Raw genomic sequence first — 21,173 nt, 5'->3', positions numbered from 1 at the left:
TCATATTCTTAGCCATCCAGATATTGTGTTATTATTAAAGTTGGGTTAGAAACCCAAGAGGTAAACTCCAGGGTGATTAGATCATCACAGGAGATTAATTTCCTAAGAAGCTCTTTTGAGGGTGTTAGGTGAAATCACACACACACACACACACACACACACACACACACACACAGTGCATGCCATTTGAAAAGCAGTAGAGTGCCTGGCTAGAAATCCATGCTGTTGCTTAACCTGGTAGGTTTTAGGACCCAGCGTTAGTGCACCTGTGTAGGAAAGGAAGACACCTGTGGATGATGACGCCTACATTCCAACAGGTGGAGGTTCAAACAGGCAGAAGGAAGTGCCAGGTGACACACACCCATTCTCAGCAAGCTCCTTCCAGAGAGTTCTCCCATACTGCTTGCAGACCGGCTTGCTGTTTTTCTTTTTTCTTTTCTCTACTTTTTTTTCCCTAACTTTTTTATTGTTAGTTTTGAAAGAAAAGAGAGAAGTTTTAAGCAAAGAAGAAAAGTAGAAGATGCTAATTAAATTATGAGAATCAAAGAGGCAGGCTTGAGCAGAGATGAGGAAGGAAGGGAGGAAAAGGCGGAAAAAGAAAGAAGACAAGAAGAGGGTTGTGGTCTCCAACCTGCCTTTCGAAGGATGGCCCTACAAAGAAAACCCCAACGGCCATTATCGGGGGAACCAAGTGAAGACCAGCAAGTACACTGTGTTGTCCTTCATACCCAAGAACATTTTTGAGCAGCTGCACCGGTTCGCCAATCTCTACTTTGTGGGCATTGTTATTCTGAATTTCATCCCTGTGGTCAATGCGTTCCAGCCAGGGGTGAGCATGGTTCCAGTCTGTGTCATCCTCACAGTCACAGCCATCAAGGATGCTTGGGAAGACTTCCGGAGATACAAATCTGATAAAGTCATCAATAACCGAGAGTCCCTGGTCTACAGCAGGTAAATCTAAGAACTCTGGGGCAGACTCACTGCAACTTTCAGCCTAGCTTCCTCTGGCTGCCAACCCCTGCTAGCAGAAAGGATGTGGGTAGAGGCTCTCATCATTTTACTTGAGTGAAGAGTTGGTGCCCCAGTGTGAGGATGATAGTGGAAAGCGTGAGCAAAAGAAGACTAAGGAGGGGGGTCTTCAAATTAGGAAGTCATTTTATAGTATTTTCTTTTTCTATGAATTATCTTACCTAATTAGTCCGGTGTTGCTATGAGTATGTTTATTTCCGGGAGGAGAAAAACATCAGTGTATTTCAGGAGAGAGATGAAGCTTTGAGTTAGAACTGGAGCCTGAGGAAAGATCCCAGGTTGAGCACTGTCTGCAGTCATGTGGTGGCCTTAGGCAAGTGATGTAAATGTCCTGCCATAATTCCTAAAACTTAAGGAATTCTTGATGTATTCATGAGACTGATACAAAATACTCCTAGGAGTTGCTTACTGTTAATGCCAAACACATAAATACGAGCCACACTCACTTTTAGAATGCAAAATTCTTGTCTGCCCAGTCTGACCATGCTGTTTATTAATGTTTTGTATAAGCAGACATTTTGCAAACTTCTGTTGGCCAAGTAGCCCTACTGGGCTCTTGGGAGCATGCTTTTTCTTGGATAAGAGGAAAAAGACAGAGTTAAAGTCTATGTCTGTTTTGTAACAACCTGGTGACTACAAAAGAACGAGGGGGATGAGCTCAGGCTTGATGGAAGAAAGCGAGGGGATGTCTGCTGAGTGAGCTAACAGCCATGAAGGCCTGGATTGCTTGGTGATGAAAGGCTTTGTTTCTTCTTAAATAGGGACAGTCTTTTTCATTCAGTTATCTCTATCATTCATTCATTCTCCCTCTTTATCTCTCCCTTCCCCTCCCCCTTCTCTCTTTTCTTCTCTCTCTCCTTCTCCCTTCTCTCTCTCTCCCTCTCCTCCTCTCTGTTCCTCTCTGTCCCTCCCCCTCCCTGTTCCCTCCACCCTTTTCTCAGATCACCCTGGGACTATCTTTTTCTCTCTAACGTTGTCACCTGCATCTGCACAGGTTTCTCTGTTGCCCTGGTCACTGGCTGAGATGAAAGGGAATTACCCTGAAGTGTGAACTCTAGCTGATGAGGATCTGCTAACTTAGAAGAAATTCTCTCCCCTGGGGAATGAAAGCTTAGCTACTGGAACTGGATTATGGAAGGGCTTAGAAGACAAGGTCCACTAGAGACGTTATGGCCAGGGGAAAGCCTCCAGGGATACTGTCACATACAAAGAACCCAAAAGCGAAACCCTGTGTTCCCCACATGTTCAGGACCACTACGTTTTGGCCATCTTTGTTGACAGGTCCACTAGGAAAAACTAGTGTAAGTACTTTGCTTTTATTTCTTTCCTAGCTAGATCTAATTGTCAGGAGCACGCTAATCAGTTACAGAAGAGGAACGACTGGCTGCCTGAGTACAAAGCCTTTCCCTATAGGCAGAGCTTTTAAGAAAGCATGCCTTTTTCCTGTCCCAACACACCCATCGTACATTTTCTGTTTTTCGTTTTTTTTTTTTTTTAAACATCTTTCCTCTTTATTGTTCCTATACTGTGGCACAAAAGTAAGCAGGAAGTTGTGCACCTTCTGAGGAATGAGAATCCTGCTCTTCCTGCTTTGCTAGACTATGCCATAACAGTGCCCCTATTCTTGGCACCAGCCCTGAAGTTGATTAGACTGTAGGTTCACCTATGCTTCAAGACAGAATGACCTGTTGTTCTGTTCTCAAAATAACTTGGAGAAATCAAGATAATAACAACCAAGGATAGGTGATAGCATGATTATCGATTAGAGATATCTAATAGATAAGGTCTGATTACACATGCCTGGAATCTCAGACCTGGGGAGGCTGAGGCAGCAGAATTAAGGATTCAAGGCCACCTTGGCTATATAGTTCAAAGCTAACTTGAACTACATGAGAACCTGTTTCAAAATTAAAAAAAAAAATTAGAAAATGTAGTAGACCACTCACTGTTAGAACAAAAGGGGGGTTTAGTGTTTCTAAAGGAACGTTCAGTAGAATGACTAAAAAGGTCATGTTCTTAAGACATCTTACCCCAAAAGAGTTGCTGGTCATCAAAACCCATGGCTCATGGTTGACAAAGAAAAGGTACACAGTAAAGGAATCGGTATACTTTTAACTTCATCTTCCTCAAAAATACTTTTAGAACCTAAGTATGGGAATACTTGCTTTTTCCACTACAGCAAGATAATTAACTACGGAGGCCAGACAGACAATCGGTGTTGGATTGTGACAGAGATGGTGTGACCTCCAAGGGACAAGCTCAGAAGGGTTCATCTCACAACAGCTAACATGCTTTATTCCGTGTGGAGATACAGCCCAGTACTGGACAGGCCAGATTACCTGAGTCTCTTAGGGGAACTACAAGCTGCTACTTCTTTATCCTGTCATTTCACTTATCCTTTTACAATTTCATGCACATATATGCATATATAGAAATGCAAGACTTTGATCATATCCCCCCATCATCCTTTCTTACTCATTCATGTCCTCCTCCTACTGAACGCTCTCTTCTCCCTGGCCACCCCAACTCCTAGTTCATATCTCCTCCATTCTCTTAGGTGCACTTAATTAGAATTGCATGCATGAACTTACTTACTTACTTAAGGCGGGCAGGGTGGTGGGAGTATCTGACACTCCCCCTCTCCTCCAGCAATCATTAACTGCCTATTGCTCCTCTGCCAGAGTTGCTAATGACATAATGGATGTAAATGCTTCTTTGGCCTAAAGTCTTGTTCTGCCTGGGAGCCTGTAATCCCTCCACCCCACTTTGTTTTATAATGTCCAGAGAATCAGGAGTCTTTGCAAGAAAAGCCAACACTCAACCCTCAATGAAGGGCAGAAGGGGCTATGACTTTTAGGGGACAGCAGGCTTGGCAGTCAGCTGCCAGTCCTCCAGGCCCAGATCCTCAGCTAACTATGAATACTCTGGGAAGGTCACTTGGATTTCTGCATTCCTTGAGGCTTGTGGGTCCTGGAAGATACACTATTTAAAAGAAAAGAAAGGGAAAGAAAAGAAAAGAAAGAAAAGAAAAGAAAAGAAAAGAAAAGAAAAGAAAAGAAAAGAAAAGAAAAGAAAAGAAAAGAAAAGAGAAGAAAAGAGAAGGGAAGGGAAGGGAAGGGGAGAAGGGAGAAAGGAGAAAGGAAAGAGGAAAAAGGAAAGAGGAAAAAGGAAAGGAAAGGAAAGGAAAAGGGAAAGGAAAGGAAAGAAAAAGGAAAGGAAAGGAAAAAGGAAAGGAAAGGAAAGGAAAGGGAAAGGAAAGGAAAAAGGAAAGGAAAGAAGGAAAGGAAAGGAAAGGAAAGGAAAGGAAAGGAAAGGAAAGGAAAGGAAAGGAAAGGAAAGGAAAGGAAAGGAAAGGAAAGGAAAAAGGAAAGGAAAGGAAAAAGGAAAGGAAAGGAAAGGAAAGGAAAGGAAAGGAAAGGAAAGGAAAGGAAAGGAAAGGAAAGGAAAGGAAAGGAAAGGAAAGGAAAGGAAAGGAAAGAGAACCTACAGCCAACTCATTCAGAATATAGCATCTACCTGCTGCTGTCCATTGTTCTAATAACAATGATAACATATTATGAGTCAGACCCAATCTTCAGTGAGAATTATGTCTAGTACAGTGTTGGCTCAGTTGTTTTCCCCCACTAGTGGTAGAAACCTCAATCAAAGAGATGTACCCAACAAGGAATTATGATGGCTGAAGCCAGCACAGGTGACTTGAGATGAACAAGTGCTTCAATGAGCTTCTAAATCCAGACTCAAAATTTAGTGTCGGCTGAACCCTAAGACAGATGTGCTTCATGACAGTGACAAAGCTGCAGTGGGATTAGCCCCCAGAACTATTTTTAATAGCCCACAAAGGGATAAAGAAAGATATTTCTGGTGCCCTTCATAGAATGTCAAGAAAGGAAACTCACTCCTAGTCCCCTCATATCTCAGTGTCCCACACTGGATCACATGCCCACCACCGACTCAATCCCTGGGAGCAGGAAATAAGATTATCATAAGTTATGCTGAAGGCAAGGTCCTTATCCAAACAGCCCAGCTGTGATTTCCAGGAAGAAATAAAGCCCAAATAACTTCTGAAAGAGAGAGAAACAGACATTACAGAGGTCACTTTTATGTCCTCAAGACTATCACCTAAAAATCCAGTCTCTCTCAGTTGTTTCCCACATAGTTATGGAAGCATGCCCACCCTGGGGCAACCTACACTAGACAGATGTTCTTGAAGTTTGTCTTATTCTGGAGTTCACAGGTTCTGTGAAAAACCATGGCAGGAGAAGCCGAAATACAGCCTGAGGGTTAATGATTATCTGAACCAATAGATACTTAGGGGCCTGTCCCACTGCAAAAGATCAGTGTCACAGGATAAGCTATCAGACAACCGAGAGTTGAGAAAGTGACATGTTTTCTGAGGGACACGAAGAAGCACGTGTCTCAAGTACCCACTCTTTCCTCTGATTTGGTCCTCTGTGAATCTTCCTATATCTTTCTCCTCTTTTGCAATTAAGTGCAAAGGCCTGTAGAATTCTGCTCACTATCTAATCCCATGCATCTTCCAGTCTAGACTGGTCTCTCCTGTGAGGAAATGCCTTTTGCGAACAGCTGAAGCCTTGTTAACAGAATTACAATCCTGTTAGAGCATTTTCTTTTAATATAGCAACAGTGCTTATGGTCGAGAGGTGACCCATTAATCAGATTTATGGGACGACTTGGAGGGGAGATTAGCTTCAGAATTGTATTAGCTTAGCTTCTCCCAAGGCTCTGTTTAATGAATCCAGAAACTATGCCCAGCAAGAGACTTGTATTTTTTTCCAGCTAGCTTAGGGAAATTGTATTTATATTCAGAAAACATGCATATAGGAGGAATGTGAGCTGAGGGAATTGGGGTGGGATTTGTCCCCAAATTGAAATAAAGAACAAAGTCCATCCTGAGTTACAGCACCCTGTCACTGATCTATTCAACTGTGTGTGTGTGTGTGTGTGTGTGTGTGTGTGTGTGTGTGTTAGTGTAAATATGTCTACACATAGATACACATGTGTGCTTATGTATATAGAGGCCAGAGGTTGGCATCAGGTGTCTTCCTCCTTTGCTCTGCACTTTAGTTTTTGAGACAGGGTCTCTCACTGGACTCAGCACTTATGGGCTTGATAGGCTGATTGTCCATCAAACCCTGGGAATATATATGCCTGTCTCTGCACACATGGGAATATGCCTGTCTCTGCACACATGGTGCTAGAGTTACAGATGCATGAAGCCACACTTGGCAGTTTACATTGGTATTGGGGAATCTAAACCCGGGTACTAATGCTCATATGATAGATACTGTCCAAGCTAAGCCACTCCTCCATCGCCTTTTCAGTAAATATTAACTGGTGCCATAATTGATAGTGTGGAATCATGGCAGCATGTCCTCAAAGGGCTATCAGTCCAAGGGACATGAGATGCTTACAGACAAGTGCAATGCCCCCATGTCCTTTGGCGTCCTATATACAAGGGGGCGTGGAACATGGTTCTATAGAGGAGAATGTAGGGACTCATCTACCTGCATGAAATGTCAAAGCCAAGAGAAGCCTTCCTCGAAGAGGTGACCCTTCAGGGGACATTAAGGCAGGAGAAATGTTTAGCCAGGCCCAGGGAGCATCATTCAGTTTACAGTCTGGCCATATGTCAACTGAAAACTACACATGTGGATTATAATGGTATAAGAAAGACCAGGAAGGACCAAGAAAAAGTGCTTGAAAGTTGAGAGTAAATGAGAGAATACACTACTGGTTTTTAGCCTTAGTGTGTGTGTGTGTGTGTGTGTGTGTGTGTGTGTGTGTGTGTGTATGTGTATGTGTTTCATATTAGTATGAACATGCCCATGAAGCTTTGTGTGTAAATGCACACACTTGCTTTCCGGGGAGGAGGATGTCTTCCTCAATGTCCTCCTTCTTATTGGTTGAGACAGTGTCTGCTACTCAGCCTAGAGCTCCCCAATTGGCTAGGCTAGCTGAGCAACAAGCTCCAATAATTATTCTGCCGATGACAGCTTATCTGAACCCAGGTTCTTACACTGGCATGGTAGGCATTTTACAGACTGAGCCATCTCCCCTATCCCTCGGCTTGACTTTTTAGCAGGACATAGAGAGTCATCCTTCTAGAAATGAGGTGCCTTGTGCTGGAAGAGAGGCCATCATCCACTGGTGCTAACAGCCTGGTTGGGCCTTCAGCCTGGTTTTAACAGTTGCCTGTTCCTGCCAGCATCCACAGTGGACAACCTGGGGATGAAAGAACTGAACTACAGGCGCTGGTCGTCTAACTAATTATTTAATGACTTAAATAGAGCCATTTCAATAATGGAACCCAACTGGGCTCACCTTTAAATGCTGCTCATAATTCTCCCTAAGGTCTTTTTCATGAGAAAATAGGCAGATGACATGCAAGAAGGCTCGGAAATGGCATTCCTAGAGAAACAAACTCTAGAACATATGGTCCAGGATGTGGAGTACAGCAAACAAAAGTATCACAGTGACTTGATTGAACACATTTATTAAATATTCCACATCAAACCTGCACTTGGCCAGAGCTGCCCACCATGGTCCTATCTGGTGAATGCATCACATGAGCTTCTGTTTCAACATCTGGGCATCCACACACTGAGTATCAGGTTCAGGGAAAGCAACAAGTGACCTCACCTAGCCCAGACCTTAAGACACTTGGTCCAGCATAACTTACAAGATGCCCTGAGCATAAGAATGTCATGTGTATGCAGGTGCCAGAAAAGGGATGCTGTGGTCCCCATTTGCCTTTGCATCTCCTCAGTGGTGAGCTATAGAATCTAAAAAGGAGAGAAGGCCAAATTTTGGTCTTTTCCAGAGTCATGCTAACATCAAAATACCATCATAACTCTACTTCCACCCCCAAACGACTTTTAAATATACTATTAAATCCTTGGTATTGTGCCTGACGTTCAGCAGCACTCAGATAATATTAGCTAAAATACTACCGAGGAGGCTTCCAGTGCCTTGACAGCCAGGTATCTCCATGAACTTGACCCAAGAAAAGTACAAAAGAAAGGTCAATGGCTGGAGTTTGAAAATATATGAGAGAAGGAGGGAAAGATTGTATCTGCGGAGGTTAGCTTCAAGCTCCAATATACAGCAAAACAGGCATCAGGGGAGAATGTGAGAAATGCAGACAGTGGAAAAACATCCAGGGTCATTTGAAGTGTGACTATGAAAATTACCACAGCCTAAAGGTCACAGACCAACAGACCATGGTGTCCATTGGCTCTGTACTTGGCAAACCCAGTGTCCATATTACAAGTGTCTCCCACGCATACACTAGCCCCTCTGCCTTGCCTCATGCTCACAGAAGGCTATTAATAAAAACCACTTGGACCAATTCAGCTTTTCATTTCAGGAGAGAATACATTAGGTCCCCAAACTCATAGATGGGAGTGCCATAAAACAAGAGTTCAAGTGTGCCTGAAGCCCTGAACGCTTGTCACCAGAGATGAGTTGTGTGTCAGCAAAGGGGGATTCATGGCCTCTGCCTTGCCATTACTGAGCTCAGGACTCTAAAAGGTGATTCTCATGTTCTCATTTAGCCTCTGTTAGGCTTCTGTCACTATCTTTACCTTCATCTACTGTGTACCTAATTTCCAAACAGAGCATCTATTCCACATTAAGCTACGGTGCCCCTCACTGCAACTCACAAGTCCTTGTGTAACCTTACCTGAGTAATGTAACCCCTCCCAACCCTGCCTCTCTCATCTAAAAAGAGAAAAAAATAGTAATAATGAAAGTTGCCTCCTAATTAGGTAGATAAATGGTCATGTATATCTGGTGCTGGGCTCCTTATGAGCACTCCATACATGTCAGCCAATAATATGAGATCTTATTATTACTAGACATCTTCAGCGGGAAGTCTGTAATGACTAGTTGTCAGTGTGGCTTCAAACAGCTTCCATTTGCACAATGTCCAAGATAAATCTATAAGACATCACACTTAACAAACACTCAGCTTACCCAATCCTAGGAACACAAATGTAGACTTTCCCATCTCTCAGCAAGGTCATCCCATAGTGAAAATAAAAGATGCATGAAACCATAAGGCAACAGAAGCATGATATGCAAGCAGCCATGCCAACAAGCCATGAAACACTGATATTCACTGCCTGGGGGTGTAAAGAGAGCAGTAGGATTGGGATCTGCTGAGGTTAGAGGAAGTTCATGCATAATGTGCTATGTGCTCTCAGATACCCCCAGGCTGCTTATTCATAATCCAGGGGCTATGGGTTTGGAGGAAGGCTCCTGTGACTCCCTGTCCTGTGAGGCATGATGTGCCTGTGGCCATCACTTCTAATTGATGGTCTGTTCTAAGTTATTCTTTCTGAAGGTGGCAGCTACATAGTCAGTGAAGTTAGAGATGAGTGCCATCACAGAACTTGGAGCTTTAACACCTAGCATGCATATGAGAGATACCCAGTGTGGCCAGGCTTCTGTAGCCTCTGAATGAGAACAGTGCGGTGCTAAAACAAAGGCCACACTGTGAGGGATGCTCAGCCTCAACATGTTGATTTAGGAGTTGGGTTCTCTTATGTCAATCAATTCCCAGCTGCCCTGTATGGGGCTTGGCATCTCTAGTGTGGTGACTGTTACTTAAGTTCCACAGTGTCTCCAGCCCAGACATGGTTCCTGCCTCCTCTGTTCCTCTACCTCAGCTGCTCCTTTAGAGAGTTTCCTCAACTCCTCCATGTTTAACAGACTCCTCCTGTGTGCTCTGTACCAGACAAGCAAGAATAGAAACAAAGGGTCTTAAGGCAGGATGAAAGTTGTACTGTCTATCCCCCACCCCACCCCCACCCCCTCCCCAGCCCAAGCCCCAGCCCCCAGCACCTAGCCCCCAGCCCCAGCCCCAAGCTATCTTTAATGCAATTCCTTCCGTCTCAGTGTCATTTCCTAGGATCAGGTCAAAAACTTAAGATGACATCACCCTTTTCAAGCCCTAATCCCTCTCACCAGACATTCCTCCCAGCCACCAAATCCCATGCCTCATTTGTATCTGCTAACAAAATAGACAACTATCATAGTTCCTAATCCTCTGCCACTATGCCAATGTTCCGTTCTTCCCTAACCTACAAATGGCTATGGGCAGCTATAAATTCCAGTGTAATGAACTTTCATCTACAACTACCAAAAGCCCCCCATCCCATCTGAATAACCTGCGGGTCAGACTAAGAAGGTGCTGGTGAGATAGCTCACTCAGTAAAGTGTTTCTTATATGAGGACTTAAGTCTGATCCACAGAAGCCATACAAAATCTGGGCATGGTAACATAAGGGGGGCACGGAAGGGAGGATGGCTGAGGCTCACGGCTCAGACAGCTTAGCCTACATGTCAAATTGCAGGCCAGTGAGAGATCCTTTCTCAAAAACAAATGGTAAATAGCACTTAAGCAGTGACAACAGAGGTTGACCTCTGACCTCCACCCATAGTCACAAATGTATGCATCTGCAAGCACATTAGCACACACATGAAGAAAGGTAATAGTTCAAGGTAGACAGCTGTAAGAGTGAGAATTATCCTTTAAACACAGCTCAATGACTCTGCTGTTCCCTTTTTGCCATATGCCTCAGACCTCCACACTCAGTTTCACAAACAACCAGGCATTATAAGCAGGCTTGAGTCAGCCACTGGCCATGGGGAGAACCGTGGGTCTAGCCTGAGCTCTTTCACTACTACTCTCACCTTGGCCAGACTTCAACACCTATCCCAGCCTTCAGGTAAAGACTAGGGATAGGACTATATATCCAGCCCACACAGCTCAAACTGTGAACAGCCATGCTCCAGGGCAGGAACTGTTTCATTTACTGAGATTATAATCTTGTTCTATTCTGGGTCTCAGGGAAGGCTTATAATTGTAGACTTTATGGAGTTTACACATTATTATTGCCTGGATCCAAACCATAGAATGTACCTGAGTATAAAGTAACATCAAGAAGAAATTATAAGGGCACAAGAAGGGTGGGAAGCCCTCACTAAACCATGAACAATCATTTCTCTCAACATCGTGAAGGAAGCTGTATCTAATGAGCACTAGATACAAAGCCCTAAGTGCACTCCTTCATGTAGACAGGTCCCAGTCCCCAATGATGTAGATAGAGAAATATAGGGTCTGAGAAGTTATATAATTTGACCAAGGTTTTACAGACAATACTCAGTGAAGCTTGGATTCAAACATACTCATTTTAAAGATAAATTTATTTTTTATTAGGTATTTATTTCATTTACATTTCCAATGCTATCCCAAAAGTCCCCCACAAACTCCCCCACCCACCCATTCCCACTTCTTGGCCCTGGCATTCCCCTGTACTGAGGCATATAAAGTTTGCATGACCAATGGGCCTCTCTTTCCACTGATGGCCGACTAGGCCATCTTCTGATACGTATGCAGCTAGAGTCAAGAGCTCCGGGGGGTAATGGTTAGTTCATATTGTTGTTCCACCTATAGGGTTCAGATCCCCCCAGCTCCTTGGGTACTTTCTCTAGCTCCTCCATTGGGGACCCTGTGATCCATCCAATAGCTGACTGTGAGCATCCACTTCTGTGTTTGCTAGGCCCCGGAATAGTCTCACAAGAGACAGCTATATCTGGGTCCTTTCAGCAAAATCTTGCTAGTGTATACAATGGTGTCAGCGTTTGGAAGCTGATTATGGGATGGATCCCCGGGTGCGGCAGTCTCTAGATGTTCCATCCTTTCGTCTCAGCTCCAAACTTTGTCTCTGTAACTCCTTCCATGGGTGTTTTGTTCCCAATTCTAAGAAGGAGCAAAGTGTCCACACTTTGGTCTTTGTTCTTCTTGAGTTTCATGTGTTTCGCAAAGGTAAATTTATTTCATTTTTTAATTATGTGTATATTGTGTATCTATGTTTCGGTATGATAGCATGTATGCACAGGCCAGAAGAGGGTGTCAGATCCCCTGAACTGGAATTATAGGTGGTTGTGAACTGCCAGACATGGAGGTTAGGAACCAAACCCAGGTCCCCTGCAAAAACAGTATGAAGTCAATCATTGAGCCATGTCTTCAGCCCCAACACACATTCTTAATCCCAGGACTGCCTTCATTCATCTTAGTGGTCCCCATTCACTCTAGTTACTGACCTGGGACATTCTAAGCTTCCTATTTAAGCATGATAAAGGACAACCCAGGTCAGATTGTCATCTGTTTGTTAATCATAAATTCTGTTAAACAGTTAATCCTTCTGGTAGGGTCTAGTCTTCTCCAGTCCCCACAGTTCTTTGCATTAGGACCCAGGCATAGGAAAGATGAAGCCTTGAGCATCCTCGCCTCCATCTCTCCCTCTCACCCATTGCCTTGTGGCATACAACTGGTTAAAAACCTCTCTTGCTGTTTATTTACTTTATTTCTAAAGGCCTATCTTCTCCCAGAAAACTGTTTAACACTGAACCACTTCATTTCTCCTCAAGGTAGAATCTGCCAGATGGAGTCTTTGTCCTAAGCCACGTGAATTTATCTTATATTTAAACAGCAGTGAGCATTGCAGGAAACTAAAATAGCAGTGAGTTCCCAGGTGCAAGCTCACTGAGCAGGGAACAGCAAGAGTCTGTGCGTGCATCCACCTGGGACAGCTGTTCCAAACGGGCCATATTAATGAGGGAATGGCTCCAGCTGGCTGCTCCTGGCCAGCTGTTGGTCACATCTGAGTGTCACTCAGTGTAGAAGCATGCCACTTTTACGCTTCAGCTAAATTCTGCTACTTCTCACCTCCCTTGGCTGGACACCCCTGGGCTATGCATCCCTGGCTGCTCCGCAGACATGCTGCTGACAGATGAAGTGACGGAGTGTACCCCAGAGCATCGGGCAACCAGAGCAAAGTAGCCAAGTGTGAAATGGAAGTGTCCCTAAAGGTCCAGTAAAATATGTCTATCATCCTAGAACATAGCTAGATTGGGTTACTGTCACATATCATTTTATAATATAACACTACTACAAATAAATTTTCTTAAATGATGTACCAAATAAGGAATGTCACTTGCATGTGCATGACCCCCATAATACTTTTTAAATGAATACCTATAGCTCTAGTACTCCAGTCTCCATCTGGGGACTCCCGGAGAGAACATGGGCCTGTTGGAGAAGAACAGTATTTCTGGGAATGTGTTTCACAAACCACACTCCAGAGCCTGGAGCATCAATTTGCTGAGATCCCTGTTTTCTAGGCAAAAGTTCAAGGGGAAAGGTTAGGGTTTGTATGTTCAGGTCATTTCTGCCTGATCCAAAGTCACAGAATACAACTATAAGCATAAAAAGCATGAAGAAGAAAGACCAAGGGTGTCAGAGTAGTGACAACATGCTTTACAGAAGTGAAGAGACAAACCTCCAGTAATAACCATGATGTCCCTTCCCTAGCCTGTTTGTGTCTGAGAAAAGAATTGGCACATAGAAACAACTGTCCAGCACGGTGGTAGCCTCACTGGGATACAAGCAGTATCATAAAGAAGACAGAGCGCAAGTCTAGTGATACATGTATCATGATGAAGATTGAAAGATTAGCATTCCAGCCCACTTCAAGCACATAAGTATATATGCATCCAAAACTAACCTCCAGAGTCTTCCATCTTTCCTTGTTCCTACTTATATCCCATACAAAGCAGTGGAGATCTTCATTGACTAGTGGAAATAGCAGACTTGTATTCACCAATGGATGTGCTTTGGCCTTGACTTTGCTCTGAGTGTAGCAACCCCACCTAATATCATTTGTCACAACTTTCAGAATAAAGAAACTCTGAAAATAATGACCATCCAGATGATGGTCAGATTCAAGGGTGTTCTCCCTAATCCATCTGACACACAAGGCTGGATGTTGATGTTGTAGTAATCAATAGATACCCCACAGTCCCGAAGGCTTTATCTCATAGATCTCAGCCATAGCTACAGAAGCCAAAGGCTTGGAGGAAATAAAGGGAGATGCAGATAAACTGGGTGGTAGCCCTTTGTTCCTTTGAGCAAGTTTCCTTTAATATTTAAGAATCACTTTTATGTTTTTCCTCTCAAAATGAAAAGATAAAGTGGTAGAAATCTAATCCTTCCTTCATTCTATGAAAGTTCATTTGGCCCTGAGAATTTAGTCCATCCCACAATATTTAAAGAGCCTTGTAACTTAGCGCTCAACAGGTGATCCCAGGGTTGAGTTGCAATGGCTGTTTTGCTGGGTGAATATAACCTAAGTATACAAATGAATACATTTTCAAATATATCCATGAAGTGATAAAGGGGAATAGAGCTGATAGGACTGCCCCCATTCTTCATTTTTAAGAAGAGATGTGGAGTACAATGGGTGTGTGGATGGAACTAATCAAAAGTCACATGGAAATCTGACACACATGCTTTAATCACCTTTCTCGATGTCTTTATATTCTGATGAGGTCTTCCTCCAGCCTTCCAGATGGCTAAAAACTTCATTTCAAAAGCTGGGAGTCTTTTTCGGGGACTATGTATGATCAAAGCTTTTAGGGGAGGGATTTGCTGAGATTCTCCAGAGAACCTAAAGAAGGGAAGACAACAGTCCCTTCATGCTTTTTGAGTACTTGACTTGTCATGGCCAGGAATCTCAGATTCCAGCAAAAACATAGCCAAAGGGGCTCAGCATCTGGTAGAAATGGCACAGAAGTAAGCTGCCTCCCTAGATCCAGGTACACTTAGAGATATCAACTTCAAGCCAGCAGAGCTCCGATTTAAAAAAAAAAAAATGTGGAATATTGGTTGAGTTCCAAATCCCATATTGAAAAAAGAACATTAGAGATACAGTCCTAGAAGAGCCCACACATCTAGGATAGGCCTTGAAACTGCATGATCCCGGGGATAATTAAGGATATCTTAGACATTAGATGTAGCTTGGCATGGCCAAAAGATTTATAGGACTCTGAGGGATACTTTCAAATCATTTTTTTTAAGATAGAAAATAAGAGATCAGGATTACTTAGGAGAACAAAACTTGTTTAATAGTTGGCTGGGCGTAATAAAGACTTTCTGATAATGAGAGCTCTGTGTAAATGTAATGTGTATTGGGAAAGAGGGAACAGAGGAGCTGATGCTGTAATACTAGCTGGGAGGCGCTAGCTGTGAAAGCTCTGAACTTTTGGTGGGGTGGGAGTAGGGGGGAGGAAGGGTTTATTTGGCTTGCACATCACAGTTCATCCTCAAAGGAAGTCAGGACAGGAACTGAAACAGGACAGGAACCTAGAGGTAGGAGCTGATGCAGAGGCTATGGAGGGGTGCTGCTTACTGCCTTACTCATCATGCTTGCTTAGCCTGCTTTCTTATGAAACTCAGGACCACCAACCCTGGATGGTCTCACTCATGATGATTTGGGCCTTCCCTGATTGATCACTAATTAAGAAAATGCTCCACAGTCTTGCCACAGGCCATTCTGGTGGGAAGATTTTCTCAATTGAGGCTCCCTCCTCGAGGCCAAATGACTTCAGGTTTGTGTCAAGTTGATATAAATAAAACTAGCTGGCTCAGACCTTGGTCAATTAAACCGCACAATACTGTTTGAAATGTGACTAATGATCAGTACATTGTGAATGAGAAATCATCAAGAGGATTTCTCCACACTCACGTGGCTCATAAGAAGTTGGGATTTTTCAGTCCTGATCAGGTTACCTGCTAGAAAGCTATGAACTTTGACATCAAGCTGGATTCAAGCTCAGGTTGTACAACTCTGGTTTTATAAGACTCGAGGAAAGGAAGTTTTGATCCTCAGTTTCTTTGTGAAATTCATATAATGTCTATACCAATGCACTGTCACGTAAGCAAGCAAATGTTGATACCAGTATTCAGTTTGTTTTAAATGTGAAATTGGCAGGTTTTGTTGCTACTGCTATTATCTAAGTTGGATAGATTACAGTACATCATTTCTTTCCCATTCCTCAGTCTTCTGAGTTCCAGTTATGGTGGGCTCCAGGCTGTCAATGTCCCTCTTACTAATGTTCTAAATGTGTCTAGAGGTTTCCATTTTATCAGTGTTCCAAACATTCTCTTTTTTTTTTCAATTTTTTATTAGATATTTTCCTCATTTACATTTCAAGTGCTATCCCAAAAGTCCCCTATACCCTCCCTCCACCCTGCTCCCCTACCCACCCACTCCCACTTCTTGGCCCTGGCATTCCCCTATACTGGGGCATATAAAGTTTGAAATACCAAGGGACCTCTCTTCCCAACTAGGCCATCTTCTGCTACATATGCAACTAGAGACACGAGCTCTGGGGGTACTGGTTAGTTCATATTGTTGTTCCACCTAGAGTTGCAGACCCCTACAGCTCCTTGGGTACTTTCTCTAGCTCCTCCATTGGGGGCCCTGTGTTCCATTCAATAGATGACTGTGAGCATCCACTTCTGTATTTGCCAGGCACTGGCAAAGCCTCACACAAGACAGCTCTATCAGGGTCCTTTCAACAAAATCTTGCTGGCATATGTAATAGTGTCTGCATTTTGTGGCTGATTATGGGATGGATTCCCGGGTGGGGTAGGACATATGCTTCACTATGTTCATAGCAGCCTTATTTATAATAGCCAGAAGCTGGAAAGAACCCAGATGTCCCTCAATACAGGAATGGATACAGAAAATGTGGTACATTTACACAATGGAGTACTACTCAGCTATTAGAAACAATGAATTTATGAAATTCTTGGGCAAATGGATGTATCTGGAGGATATCATCCTGAGTGAGGTAACCCAATCACAAAAGAAGTCACTTGATATGCACTCCCTGATAAGTGGATATTAGCCCAGAAACTTAGAATACCCAAGATACAATTTGCAAAACACAAGAAAATCATGAAGAAGGAAGACCAATGTGTGGATACTTCATTCTTCCTTAGAATAGGGAACAAAATGTCCATGGAAGGAGTTACAGAGACCAAGTTTCTTAATGATCAATATCTTCACTTTTACTGCCTCTCTGCTCCCAGTAATTGAGAACAGTCCTTTCTCTATCTCAGGTATCTTTGTACCTTTGCTTTCTTATGTGATAATTATCCATGCAGTATAATACCACAGTTAACATCTCCTTAAAGTATTCTTCCACCCAGGAAAGAAAGGTGCAGCTCAACACCTGGTCAACACTTGGGAATCGCTTAAAATTCTAAATAATCAAAGGAACAGACCTTTTACGAGTGGGACTTTATAAACCATGACCAAAAGTAACTTAGGGGAGGAAGAATTTTATTTGGTTTACAAGTCCAGGATATAGGCTATTGCTGCAGGGACATCAAGGCCAAGAGCAGAGAGAAAATTAATTCCTAGATGCATACTTGCTTGATCACTCACTCTCTAGTTTATACTCAGTCAGCCTCCTCTACTCTTATACCACTGAGGACCCCCCCACCCACCCACCCTTGAAGGATGCCATCCACATTGGGCTGGAACAACCTGATCTACCCGTTTCCTTAATGGAGACACTTCCCTGGTGGTTTTTAGACTGCAGCAAGTTGGCATCTAAAGTAAGGCACAGCACTGGGGAGTCTTAAAGCTTACTGAGACTTCTGTTTTTCTTGCACCCTAGAAAAGAACAACGCTACATGCTGAAGCGCTGGCAGGACGTGCGTGTGGGAGACTTTGTCCAAATGCAGTGCAATGAGATTGTCCCAGCAGACATTCTCCTTCTCTTCTCCTCAGACCCCAGTGGGGTCTGCCATCTGGAAACTGCCAACTTGGATGGAGAGACCAACCTCAAGCAGAGGCGTATCGTGAAGGGCTTCTCACAGCCGGTAAGTGCTTCTATATATCCTTCCATTGTGAGATCAGAGACAAGAAGCAAGTGTATCTCTTGGAATGCTGTACCTACACTGGCAGGAAGAAAGGGAAGCAGATGCCTCGTTAGAAATTCAGCCCTCCCCGCAACCTTCTGGGTAGCTATCATGCCCATATCACAGATGAAGAAACTGAGACTAAAAAAAATGTCCGTATTCTGCTGAAGGACTGAGTTCATAAAGTGATGACTAACTGTACTCCAGGAAAACCTACTTTGTATTGGAAACTAAGTCCTACAACTGCTCAGCTAAGAATGCAACCAACCTCTGTTCTCAGCCAACCCTGCCCAGCTCAGATCTGAGCACGAATCTTCCTTTGGATCCTCCTTAACTACAGCAAAGTAGTAGTTGTTATTCCCCGTTCTTCCTGGTGTGTGTGTGTGTGTGTGTGTGTGTGTGTGTGTGTGTGTTCCAATATGGGCATATACAGGTGCCTGTTTGCACAAGCATTTGATATCATGTGTCCTCAGAAGCCTTCCACCTATTTACTGAAACAGGGTCTCATGGATGTGGAGCTTACTGTATAGACTATGCTGGCTAGCTTACTGTATAGGCTATGCTGGCTAGCTTACTGTATAGACTATGCTGGCCTGGCTAGCTTACTGTATAGGCTATGCTGGCTAGCTTACCGTATAGGCTATGCTGGCTAGCTTACTGTATAGGCTATGCTGGCTAGCTTACCGTATAGGCTATGCTGGCTAGCTTACCGTATAGGCTATGCTGGCTAGCTTACTGTATAGGCTATGCTGGCTAGCTTACTGTATAGGCTATGCTGGCTAGCTTACTGTATAGGCTATGCTGGCTAGCTTACTGTATAGGCTATGCTGGCTAGCTTACTGTATAGGCTATGCTGGCTAGCTGGAGAGCTCCAGGGACCCACCTGACTCCAGCTCTCCAGCACTGGGATTACAAGCAAATACCATGTTGAACTTTTTAAATATGGTTCTGAGAATCAGACAACTCCTCATGCTTTCACATCAAGCACTTAGCCAACTGAGCTGTGTCCCAGTTCCCACTTTTCCCTTTTGTGAACCTACCTCATTGGCAGCCCTAATCCTCTCCTAGGTCAGCCATTGTTGATACCTTTGTTAATTCCTCACACTTAACCAGCGGTGTGGGATGGTAGAGGAAACACAGAGAGTTTAGTGATGACCAGTTCTGAAACTAGATTTTGACAAAACTGGACTTAACTACTAAGTTCTCACATGGATAAGCTGCGTTTTTTTTCAGAAGTTATCACTCTCCAATACTTTAGCTCCTTTATCATGAAAAGAAAGGCAAAATAATACCTTTCCCTTAGAGTAACTCTAAAGACTAAATGGTATAGACCTGATTGTTTAGCAGGGACGGAACACTGAAAGAGACTAGTAAGTAGGGTGCTATTAATATCAATGATTTTCATAAGCAGTTTGTGTTGGCTAATTGGGTGTGATATTCTGGTTTTCAATTACAATTCTCTTTATATAGCTTGATTTCCAACCTCTCTCTAAAGAAAGATTTCTGTCCTTTTTTTTTAATTCTGCCAGCTTTTGGCTATGGAGGAATTAAATGAGTCAGGGGACTTGGGAGAAAGAAAGCAAATGCTTCACTCCTCCGAGGGTCTCATGAGCTGTGGTTCTGTGGTCTATATCACTTCTCAAAATGAAACAGTATACTCTGACTCAGCCTGCCTCCTCCACAGTACCTGATGGGCATGTCTCGAATGCTTCCTATGTGATTGACAGCCATCATAAGTCTGGTCCTTCCTCTCCACTTGTGGGCAGGAATGTTAACAGAAACCCCATAGCTTTGTGTGAGAATAAATGAAAATAAGGAAATAGGAGCAAAATGAGAGCTTGGTGCCTGCTGCAGACACAATAAGTGGTCTCTGTGGCCATCAGAACAAGAACACGCCTGCACCACACCATCACAGCATCACTCACTGAGCTCTTGGTCTCCAAGCCCCACTGATCTGGCTGGGCCTCTGAGTGTTCCGTTCCTTGGCCTGTCCCTCCCCCACTCACTGAGTCACTTTAGTGTCTATAAAGAGGAAGACAAAAGTCTGGTGTACAGTCACAAAGTCCTTCAAGGCAGGCAGGAATAATCTAGATCTGGACTTGGGGCCCTGTAACCTACTTCCTTGATGAGAAACCTTTTTAACTGATACTTACAGTAAAGTTTACACATTATACACACCCACTACATGCACACAGGTGAATCTGACACCTTAGTCTGAAGACAGGCGAGGATCTCTTAGACTTGGTTTTATTTCTATTCCTTTTCATTTAAGTCCTAGAAATAATAAAGCTCTGGTTGCATAGACATCTCCGTTTTAACCCCTCTGACTTCATTCTCACTTAGTTTTGAATCTTATTTCCTCTCTCATTTCAAAGCTATTACATTTCAGCCATTGACTTTTCTTCTTCCTTTTACCTCTGCTCCAGACTGTTTCTTGTATATCAACCAGATTCTTTGGGATTTAACTAAAGGGAAGTTAGGTGAAAGAATCATACTCCAGCACCATGACAATTCAATTTAATAAACATTTCAAGTTCTAACTCCGAATTCTCATGGGGTATTTGGCATTTCTTAAAAAAAATGTACATTCATTTGTGAAAAGAAGGCTTACTGAGTGGGCTTCTAGAGCTCTTAGTCCTTATCCTGATTTTTCTTTGCTCAAGAGTGTCGATGATTCACTAATAACAATAATTAGCTTGAGCCCATGCTAAGAGCTTTGTATGATTGACTTATCCACAACAGCCCAACAGATGGACAGCATTACCATTCTCATCTTACAAATTTGTAAACTAGGCCATAGAGAAGTCATGTCTCTCACCCACAGGCACTGAGGCTGTAGAGTTGGAGCCAGAATTCAAAATCATGTCTGTTCTTCAAGTCTATGGTAGCTCACATTCCAGGCCCTTTAGCTGTTACCTTGCATTTACAGCGAGGTGCATAGGAAAGGCACTTATTTATCATTTACAGATTCTTTCCAGAATTAAGTAGCAGGTTGCTGGAAGAACAAAGCAGCAGGATTAAAGGATTGAATCCCAGCCCACCCTCTGGACAGGGGGTGTCTTGGCTGCTCCCCGGCTCCCTGTTTCTTCCTATTATCTTTAATACCTAAGGTTTAAGGATATGCACAGAATTCACTATTAGCTAATGTGGTACCACAGGGTTTCCCCAATGTATTGAACAAAGATATAGATGAGAGTTGAAAGGGAGGAGAACACTGCGCAGAAAAGTAAGACCAAAGATAATAGTAAACATGTTTTAAATTCTGTATCCTGTAGGACTTCTCTGATCCTTTAATAAGCCCTAAGGAGATGATGGAATGAGTAGCTTCCTAAATATTTCAGCAC

General features: G+C 43.3%; 1 protein-coding gene across 1 annotated transcript in view; it reads left to right on the top strand.

Annotated features, from left to right (window-relative positions):
• Positions 1–565: 565 nt before the first annotated feature.
• Positions 566–21,173, top strand: part of Atp10b (ATPase phospholipid transporting 10B (putative)) — a 112,090-nt gene continuing 91,482 nt past the window's right edge. The window contains exons 1-2 of the mRNA XM_085829021.1: positions 566–951; positions 17,586–17,790. Coding sequence (XP_085685147.1) covers positions 566–951; positions 17,586–17,790 — 591 coding nt within the window. The remainder of the gene's footprint in view (positions 952–17,585; positions 17,791–21,173) is intronic.

Source organism: Mus caroli, unplaced genomic scaffold (genome assembly GCF_978045245.1).
Source record: "Mus caroli unplaced genomic scaffold, Mus_caroli_1 scaffold_13, whole genome shotgun sequence".
Taxonomy (NCBI): Eukaryota; Metazoa; Chordata; class Mammalia; order Rodentia; family Muridae; genus Mus; species Mus caroli.
The sequence above is the reverse complement of the archived record's forward strand: the minus strand, read 5'-3'. Positions and strand labels throughout refer to the sequence as shown.